The 11,490-nt window shown below is 18.0% G+C and overlaps 2 protein-coding genes across 2 annotated transcripts; both read left to right on the top strand.

Annotated features, from left to right (window-relative positions):
* Nucleotides 1–316: 316 nt before the first annotated feature.
* PGSY75_0303000 (N-ethylmaleimide-sensitive fusion protein) lies at nt 317–2,686 on the top strand (the record flags this gene model as incomplete). The annotated part of the gene is made up of 1 exon (XM_018783888.1): nt 317–2,686. One exon carries the CDS (start codon nt 317–319, stop codon nt 2,684–2,686), a length of 2,370 nt encoding a protein of 789 aa, XP_018643471.1.
* Nucleotides 2,687–5,792: 3,106 nt separating this feature from the next.
* Nucleotides 5,793–9,790, top strand: PGSY75_0302900 (putative exportin-1; the record flags this gene model as incomplete). Its single annotated transcript, XM_018783887.1, has 3 exons — nt 5,793–9,386; nt 9,481–9,573; nt 9,713–9,790. 3 exons carry the CDS (start codon nt 5,793–5,795, stop codon nt 9,788–9,790), a joined length of 3,765 nt encoding a protein of 1,254 aa, XP_018643470.1.
* Between the last annotated feature and the right edge of the window lie 1,700 nt (nt 9,791–11,490).

Below are 11,490 nucleotides of genomic sequence, written 5' to 3'. Positions count from 1 at the left end.
ATATATATATATATATATATATATATTTATATAATTTTTAATATGAATAAAATATTGTATTTCAGTAATATTATAATATATATAAAAATTTTTAATTTATTATTTATTGTTTTTGTAAATATTTTGTAAAAATATATTTTATAATTTAAGAGTTAAAAGCTATTAATATATATATATTTAGTGATATTTGAAGAATAAAATTATTTAAGAAATAATCTGTTGATTGGTATATATATATATATATATATATATATATGTATGTATGTATGTATGTATTTTTTTTTTTTTTTTTCAATCAAACAATATATAATACATGATGAGAACTAATTTACATTGTTGTAAGTTACAATCACAAGAATTGGCTTTAACGAATTGTGGGTTTATTAATATCGGATTATATAATAATTTAAAAAAGAGCGTGAAAAGTAATGATGTATATAGTGAAGTAGGTAATATGGTTTTAATATTAAAAGGTGATGTGAATATAGGGAGAGAAGAAATTGCTTTAAATACTTGTCAGAGGGAATTTTCAAGAATACAATTAAAAGAATTAGTAGAAATAAATATATTAGATAAAGAAAATAAAAATGATCTTATTAATTTTATACCTATTGATTCCATCGATTTAGAAGTAAATTTATTTGTTAAACCTGATCGTTTAATTGAAATGCAAGATGAGAAATTGGAAGAAGTTTTTAAAAAATATTTTCTTAATCATATATTAACTAAAGGTCAAATATTAGCTTTAAAATATAATGATATATTATTAAAATGTATAGTAAAAGATTTAAAGACAGCTGATTTTGATGAGATAAAGAGATTAAATAATAATAGTAATAATAATTATAGTAATAATAATAGTAGTAATAGGAATGCTTCAGGTTTTAGTACTTATTTTAATAAATGGAGTCCTGGATATAATAATTCAGATAATCAAAATATTTCGTATAATAGATATGAAAGAGGTATATTATTTGAAAACACTGAATGCATATTTACAAGTATAAGTGATGGAGGGAAATTATGTATTGAATCAAAGAAAGTATTAAAACAAAATATTATAAAAAATAATTTCAATTTTGAAGAATTAGGTATAGGAGCATTAGATGAAGAATTTAAAACAATATTTAGAAGAACATTTGCTAGTAGGATATATCCAAATTATATTATAAAACAATTAGGTATAAAGCATGTAAAGGGTATGATATTATATGGTCCTCCTGGTACAGGTAAAACGTTAATAGCTAGACAAATAGGGAAGACATTGAATGCACGAGAACCGAAAATAATTAATGGTCCAGAAATATTAAATAAATATGTTGGACAATCAGAAGAAAATATTCGTAATTTATTTAAAGACGCAGAAATGGAATATAAACAAAGTGGCGAGAATTCATTATTACATATAATAATATTAGATGAAATTGATGCTATATGTAGACAGAGAGGAAATGCAGGTTCAAGTAGTACTGGTGTAAATGATAGTGTAGTAAATCAATTACTATCTAAAATTGATGGAGTAAATAGTTTAAATAATATCTTATTAATTGGAATGACAAATAGAATAGATTTAATAGATGAAGCTTTGCTTCGTCCTGGAAGATTTGAGTTACATATAGAAATATCCTTACCAAATAAAGAAGGGAGAATTCAAATATTAAATATTCATACAAAAAATATGAGAATGAGTAATAAATTAAGTTCAGATGTAAATATATTAGAATTAGCAGAAAAAACACCTAACTTTTCTGGAGCAGAAATTGAAGGGTTAGTAAGAAATACAGTTTCGTATGCTTTTGAAAGGCATATTAATTTTAATGATTTAACAAAGCCTATAAATGCAGATGATATAATGATAACAAAAAATGATTTTATGAAAGCATTGAAAGAAACGAAACCTGCATTTGGAGCTGAAGAAGATATTATAGGTAGTTTATTATGTAATGGAATAATAAATTATGGAAAAGAATATGAGAATATAGAGAATACATGTAAATTATTAATTAAACAAATAGTAGATAATGAAAATACAAAATTAATGAGTATATTATTATATGGTGAAAATGGATCAGGAAAAACAACTATTTCTGCATATATAGCTAAATGTGCAAATTTTCATTTTACTAAATTTATAACACCAGAAAATTTAATAGGTTATTCAGAAATTGGTAGAATAAATTATATAAATAAAATATTTGAAGATGCATATAAAACACCTTTATCTCTAGTTATTCTTGATAATATTGAAAGGTTAATTGATTATACTCGTATTGGACCACGTTTTAGTAATTCTATTTTACAAGCTATCATGGTATTAATAAAAAAAAAACCAAAAAAAGAGAATCAAAAAATTTTAATTATATGTACAACATCAGAATATCAATTTATGAAAGATGTAGGTTTAACCAAAAATTTTTTTGTTAACATACACGTTCCATTATTATCTACATCTTCTTCAATTAAAAATGTTTTACAACATAGAAATCAAACATATCATGATTTTCCAAATAACGAAATAGAAAAGGTAATATCATCTAATCTAATTAAGAATATAGCGATCAAAAATTTATTAATGATTATTGATATGGCATCAGAGGCCTCGGATGATAAAAGTATTACAAGTGACATTTTTTTGAAAACTTTTAATGACTGCGGTTTGCTTTTGGAGGACGACACAGACTATTAAAGGAGCATAATAAAAAATATATATATATATATATTTATATATTTACATACTTGTGGTATATTTGTTTTTTTTTTTATAGTTTTAATTTTTTTTTTTTTTTTTATTTATTTATTTTATTTATAAATTTTATTTATTTATTTATTTATTTATTAATTTATTTACTTTTGTTTTTATTTCTCTTTTTCGTATGCTCCTTTTTTCAATTTTTTTAAAACTTGTGACATCGTTATGTTAAAGGAAAAAAATATATTAAATTATTAAATTAAAGGATTATTTTTTTTTAAATTAATTATAGTGGTGTCATCTAGAATTAAATATTATAAATATGTACAAGCGATGTTAAATAAAAAATGTTATATTGTATGGAAAAGTTTATGTTAAAATATTAAAAATTTTCATTTATGAAATGAGATATAAAACATTTTTCAGTATAATATATATATATATATATATATATATATATATATATATTAGTTTATATTTTTATTAAATAAGAGTATAAAAGAATTTCTATATTACGCCCATATATATATTATTGGTAAATTATACTTAAAAAAAAAATAAAATGAAGATATGAAATTGCATTAAGCTAATACGAACATTTTTATTATTTTAAATAAATAAATAAATACATACATACATACATATATATATATTGATATCTTATGGTGCTTATGTATTATTATAAAATAGATTCTCATTAAAATTGGACAAGACTACTTATTTATTTATTGTTTCTATTTTTTATTTTTAAATATTTTAAAATGTATATAAGTATTATATATTTTGAACCACTTTGTATTCTTATATACAATTGTGATGTTTTATTTTTTTTTTTCTTATAATTTGTATATCTCCCTCTTAATAATATTAGTTCCATATATTACATGTACATATTTTTACCTTTAATAAATATACTTATTTTATTTCATACACATATATGTTTATATGATGATTATATATATATATATATATATATATATATATATATGAATATATAAATTCATGTACATATTATTATTTTTAAGAATTTAATCTATCATGTTTATTATTTAAAAAAATTAAAATTTTTTATTATCTTTTTCATTTATTATTGTAAAGGTAAGAATCTCTCTTTTTTTTTTTTTTTTTCTTTAAGTATTGGTTTATTATTCTTGTGCGATACACGTATTTTTTTTTTTATTTTATTGTAATTCTTATTTTTTTTTCTTCATATATATATAAAAAAAAAAAAAAAGAAATGATATTTTTTTTTTGCTTAAGAAAAAAAATTAAACCAGAAATAAAAAATTATGTATACAAATTATGCTTTATTATACTATTAAGAAAATATTTATTTTTATTTTTTTATAAGAAATATTAATATATCTTTAAAGAAAAAGGAAGAAGAATAATACTTTTTTTCCATATAAATACAAATATAACTTTTTTAAAATATAATAACAGAAGAAGAATATGTAAGTTTAAATATTATTACATTAACGTATATATATATAATATATATGTACGTGCTTTTACACTTAAAATAAATATATATAATATACATATATTTTTATATATATATAAATGTACCTTTTTTTATTTTTTATTATATTTAAAGATAAATTTTATTCTACGTATTATAATGCTCTTATTTTTATTTCTTAAATAATGATCTTATAATATTATAAAAATATTATTTTATCATATCATTATATTATAATATATTTTAAATTTTGCCCAATAATATAATAATAAGATAATAATAATACATATATTAAAAATAATGTGAAGAGTAATAAAAAAAAAATATAATTTTATTTATAAAAAGAATATATATGAAAAGTATTATTATTATATTATATATACATATATATATAATACGTTTTATAATTATTTTTATTTTTATTTTATTATTATTTTATTTATATATTTTTTTTTTTTTTAATATTTTCTTGTTTAAATTGTTTTTTTTTTTTTTTTTTTCTATAGTACTTTATTAATAAAAAATATATATAAATATATTATGACGATCCATATAAATGATTTATTTTATAATATATTCATTTTTGAATTATAAATGAGTTAATAATAAAAAAAAAAATAATAATAATAATAAGAAGGAATAAATGAAAAATAAAAAAAAAAAGATAAAGAAAAATATTATGTTTTAATTTTCATATTCCTTTGGTTTTATATACATATTTATAAAATACTTAATAAATTATTAAAGTTATATATTAAAATAAAAGTATTTATATATTTATATATGTGTATATATATACATTTATATATTATATATAATATATATATATATTTTTAAATAGTTATTAAATAATATAAAAATAAATGTGAATAAGAATAGAAAAGAATACATATAATATGTGTATAATATATGATATAAAAATATAAGTTTAAATATTATTATTAAGAATATGAAATAAGAAAAATATAAATATGTGTATAATTTTTAATGATATATATTATATATATATATATATAAATACATAAAAGAACCAAAAAAAGAAAAGTATATATATATATATATATATATTATATAAATATATTTTTTATTTTTTGACAATTTTGTATTGAAACTTTTAATAAATAAATGTTTTATACATATTATATGAATAAGAATAAATATTAGCAAAAAAAAAAAAAATAAAATAAAATAATAAAAAATTATAAGAAATAATTTTCACTTAATTTGTGTATATGAAAAATATGAACAATAAGAAACATTCTTATTAATTATAAAGTATTATATATATATATATATATATATATATATTCATTTATGTGTGTATTATATGTATATATTTTTTCATATCAAAATTGAAAGAATAAGAAATTACGAAAGTGAAAAATATTAAAAAATAAAAAAGAATAATAATATAAACACATACATATATATATATATATATATATATAATCAATTTCTTAAGGGGATTATAAATATATATAAATATATGCTATAATCATACTTCATATATACACATATATATTTTATATTTTATTATTTTTTTTTTTTTTTTTTTGTTTTATTTTTAACATATATATATATTTATATATGTATATATAGCCAAATAGCGGCTTAATATAGTTATATTTTTTTATTATAAAAATGGAAAATGAACCTTTCAATCCCCTCTCTTTGTTAGATAAAAACCAAGCGTTTGATGCTGAAAAATTGAAATTGTTAGACAATGTGGTGGAAGCTTTATTAGATACTAAAGATAAGAATAGAAGAGATTTTGCTCAGAATTTATTAAATCAATTTAAGATGTTAGATACATCATGGAGATCTGTATCAATAATATTAGAACATAGTGAGAATGTGAATACAAAATTTTATGGTTTACAAATATTAGAAGAATGTATAAATAATCGATGGAATATATTACCTTCAGAAGAAAAAGAAGGTATGAAGAATTTTATAGCTTGTTATACTATTACCTTATCAACTGAAGGTACTACTGTTGGTGTAGATAGACATTTATTGAACAAGTTAGATGAGACCTTAATTCAGATTGTTAAGCAAGAATGGCCTGATTCTTGGTCTAGTTTTATTCCTGATATAGTAAATTCAGCTAAATTAAATCAAAATGTATGTGAGAATAATATGAAATTATTAAATATGTTAAGTGAAGAAGTATTTGAATTTGGTAATGAGACCTTAGTAAAAAAGAAGAAAGAGAAATTGAGAAATGAATATGCTAGTCAATTTCAAGAAGTTTATAATTTATGTTTATATATATTAGAAGCAAATGTATATAATAAAAGGAGTACTAATACATCTTTGATTAAACAGACATTACATTGTTTATCTAATTTTTTTAAATGGATTCCTTTAACATATATATTTGATAAATATAAATTTAATGATAATAATATTCAAATAATAGATTTATTGTTTGATAATTTTTGGGATGATATATCATATAAAATAGAATGTGTTAAATGTATACAAGAAATAGTTATGTTAAAAATAGATGAAAAAAATATCCTATATTTTGATAATGTATTTACAAATTTATGGACGAAATTAGTTAGTAAAATAAAATTATTACCAAATGCAAATGAAATGAAAAATATCCCACCTGAATTAAAAATATTTTGGGAGCAATATTTTTTACAATTAAGTATATGTATAACTAGCTTTTTAAAAAATTATCGAGAAAAAATTGTTGAAAAAAATAATAATTCTAATGACCTAAATATTGTATTCAAATTTTTAAATATGTTAGCTAATAGTAATATGGAAGAAGTGTTTTTAATTATAATTGATTATTATAATATTTTTACAGAACAATTAATTAGAGAATTAATAACTCGTTTAGAACAAGAACATAATTTTAAAAATAAAAATGATATGAATTCTTCATCTCTTGATATGAAAAATACATTAACAACAAATATTAATTTAGAATCATCTTCTTTAACAAATAGGAAATCATATAGTTTTGTAACCATGAATAATGATATCAATCTTTTAAACAACAACAATAATAATAATAATAATAGTAATAATATGAATAGTAGTAATATTAATTCAAATCTTGTTATTAATATTAATGAATATTCTTCTATTCTAGACAAAATTGATTTAACTCCATCAGATATTAAGAAAATGTGTCCACGTATAAAATTATATGAATTTATATTAAACGATATTAGAAAGATTGTTATAGAAAAAATGGCCAAACCACAAGAAATTTATATTTCTTATGATAATGAGACTGGAGAAGTTGTTCGAGATTTTGAACCAGATACAACTGAAATTTCTTTATATAATACTATGAAAACAACATTGGTTTATTTAACTTATTTAGGTTCTGAGAAAACGATGGAATTAATTGTTGAGTTATTAAATAAAGAATCAGAGAAATCGTTAAAAAATACGAATAAGAATGAAGTATGGAATAGTACAAAAACGAATAGAATTAGTTATGCTGTTGGTTCTATATCTATGTGTATGACTTTAAAAAAAGAACAAGACTTTTTAATGTACATTTTGAGAATATATTTACATATGATTGAAGTTAAAAATGGTGAAGAAAATAGAGCTATTTTAGCTTCATGTGTTATGTACATTGTTAGTCAATATCATAGATTTTTAAAACTTCATTGGAGATTTTTAAAGACTGTTATGAAAAAATTATTTGAATTTGCTGAAAATGAAAAGGTACAAGATATGGCAGCTGAGACGATTTTAAAAATATGTAAACAATGTAAAAATGTTATAGCTAAAAATAATCATAATAATGATAATAATGAATCTTTTTTTAGTACATTTATTAAATTCCATAATAATATTATGCATAAGTTACCAGAAAAATTGAATCTTTTATTATATGAAGCTATAGCTCATGTTATTTCATGTTTCCCTTATGAAGAAAAACAAGAGAGTATAAAAGTGTTAATGAGTAAATTAATGAATTTATGGAATTCATTAGTATATGCAAATAATAATGGTGTTATAAAAGATTTGAATAATACAAATTCTTTAAATAATAATATAAATAATAACAATAATATTAATATTAATAATGATGATATGAAAAATTTAGAACATTTATGTACTTATGAAAATTCCAAATTGATTATTACATTTGTTAGAGTAAATTGTAGATTAGCATATGCATTATCATATTTTTATTATGAACAATTAGCTTTAGTTTTTCTAGACTTTTTGAAAATATATCAACTTTATAGTAAATTCATTAATTTAGAAGTAGAAGCAAATGGTACCAAAAGAATTAGACATGCACAATTTAGAAATTTATTTTTAATGAAAAGAGAATTCTTACATTTAATTGAAACTACTATAGAAAGAAGTTGTTATAATATACAAGATTTAGAAAAGGAATTGTTAAAAAGAGAGCAAAAAAAATTAAAAAATGAATTTGATGAAACTATGGAAATACATTTACCAACAATTGAAGAAGCCAAACAAATAAATTTCCAGATGACTAGTAATATATTAAATGTATTATTAGAAACCATTTTGGTTGATTATAGAGATAGTAATCCACATATCAAAGATGCAGAAGTATTTTCATTATTATCAACAGTTTTTAAAAAAATCGAAAATGTAACATGTCCTATCTTACCAACAGTATTAAATTATGTATTATTACCAACAATAGATATGATAAAAAATGATTTCTCTTCATATCCAGAACATCGTGAAAAGTTCTATAATTTCTTAGATGCATGTGTAAGACATTGTTTTGATTATTTATTTACATTAGATTCAGAAATATTTAATACATTTATTCAATCATTATTATGGGCTATAAAACATGAACATCCATCAGTTGCTGATCATGGTTTAAGAATAACACAACAATTTCTTCATAATATTATTATAAAGAAAAAAGAATATCTAGAAGAATTTTGTAAAGCATTTTATTATATCATATTAAATGAAATACTAAAAACACTAACAGATTCTTTTCATAAATCAGGATTCCATTATCAAACCATAATTTTAATGAATTTATTACGATTGTTAGAATTTGAAGTAGTAAATATACCAGAAGTAGAAATAACAAAACCACATATAATAAAACATGTACAAAACTTTTTAACTCAATCATTTGAAAATTTAAATCAAAAACAAATAGAGACCTTCTCTGTCGATATGTTTAATTTTTGTGTAGAGTCTCCATCAGCATTTAGATCCTTCGTTCGAGATTTGTTAATATCCCTAAAGGTATAAAAAAAATATATATATATATATATATATATGTAAATATTTCGATGTGTTTTTATTGCACGTATATAATATATTCTTATTTTTTTCTTAGGAATTCGCAACAAATCAAGATGAACTTTATGAAGCCGATAGGCAAGAAGCATTACAGAGAGCAAAAATGGCAGAAGATAATAAACTTATAAAGGTAATAATATGAATAAATTATATATAAATAAATAAATATATATATATATATATATATATATATATATATATATATATATATATATATATATATTATATATATTTATTTGTATATATATATTTTTTTTTTTCGTTTGTAGTTAAGGGGATTAATGAAGGAAGATGTCCCAAGCTTTTCAGCTATAGATGTTGATGATGAATGTATAAATGTTGAATAATAATAAAAATAATATTGTATTTTCATTTTATTTTTTTCATTAACATTTTTATTTTAGAAGTATAAAATACATAAACATTATTTTATTTTTTTATTATATATATATATATATATATATTTTTACTTACATGAAATAACATTGAATATATTAATTTTTAAACATTTTGGTTAATATATTTTACATATATTATTATAATTTTTTTTTTTTTAAATAATATATTTTTACGTGCTTCCCACATAAAAATCTAGATAAATGAAAGAAAAAAAAAAAAAAAAAAGTAGCTACAAATATAAATATATATATATATATATATAAACACTTTGGTCGATTTGTTGTATATGTGTATAATAATATGAAATAAAAAAGAATAGGCGTATTTATTATTTTACCTAATTTTAATAATATTCATATATAAATTCATCGACATTTATATATATATATATATATTATAAACATTTTAATACATATTATATTTGCCTATTTTCATATATATTGACAAGTTTCTTTCTCTTTTTTTTTTTTTCTTTTTTTTCATAATATAAAATGTAACATTTTTTTATTTAAAAAAAATAAAGACAGATATATATTTATTTAATTTGAATGATCAATTTTATTATATTCTACTTAAAGATAAACAACACAAATATGTATATATATATATTTAGGACATATGTATCATATATGTTTTCGATTTGAGACTTAATTTTAAAAATGCGTGGATTACTATGTGTACATATTTTTATAAAATGTTTCATTTGAATTATGTTTGAAAAATGTAATAAAAATTTTTTAATTTATTTATAAAAGGTATAGGAACAATATATATAGAGATACCATACTTATTTATAAATATATGATATTTTAATTATTACTAATAATATATATATAAAATATTTATTGATTTATTTCTGTAATTATAATATAATATTTATATTCTTTTAAGAAATCATTTAAAATTTTATATGACAGTTTTTCAAAAATATATAAAAAATATATATCATATATATTTTATAATATATATATATTATTATATTAATAAGGGTTATTATAATATATACTATTTATTATATATTTTATGCATATTTTATGCATGTAGTTATGAATCATATTAATATTATATAAAATATTGAGTATTATATAAATATAATACTATATAAATATTATATATTTTTATATAAATTTTATATATTTATAAAAATAATTCCTATATTTTTTTTCCCCTTAACCATTTTTATTTTATTTTATTTTTTAAAATTTTATTTTATATATATATTTTTTTTCTACAATTTTTTCATATTACCTATATATAATTATAAATATTTTTGTATATATATATATATAATTTGATTTATTTTAATTTTTTTCTTTTTCATGTTTTTTAAATATAATAAATAGTTATTTTAAATTTAATGTTTTTTTCTTAATATTATTTATATATATAATTTACTCACAATTTGGGAATTTTTCTAAACATTTATGTGTTTTATATATTTTACAAGATTTTCAAAAAATAGAAATTATTATATCCTTATTTTAAACGATACTTTTTATGAATATTTTATATTATTATAATATTTAAAGAAGAAAAATATTTATGAAAATTATTTTATAAATATAATAATATGTTTATTTATATGATAATAGTTATAAGGTTTTTTTTTTTTTTTTTCTATTTTTTATATATTTTATACTTTTTTTAA

This window comes from Plasmodium gaboni, chromosome 3 (assembly GCF_001602025.1).
Source record: "Plasmodium gaboni strain SY75 chromosome 3, whole genome shotgun sequence".
Lineage (NCBI taxonomy): Eukaryota > Apicomplexa > Aconoidasida > Haemosporida > Plasmodiidae > Plasmodium > Plasmodium gaboni.
Note: the sequence above shows the minus strand (reverse complement) of the source record. Positions and strands in the feature narration are given on the sequence as shown.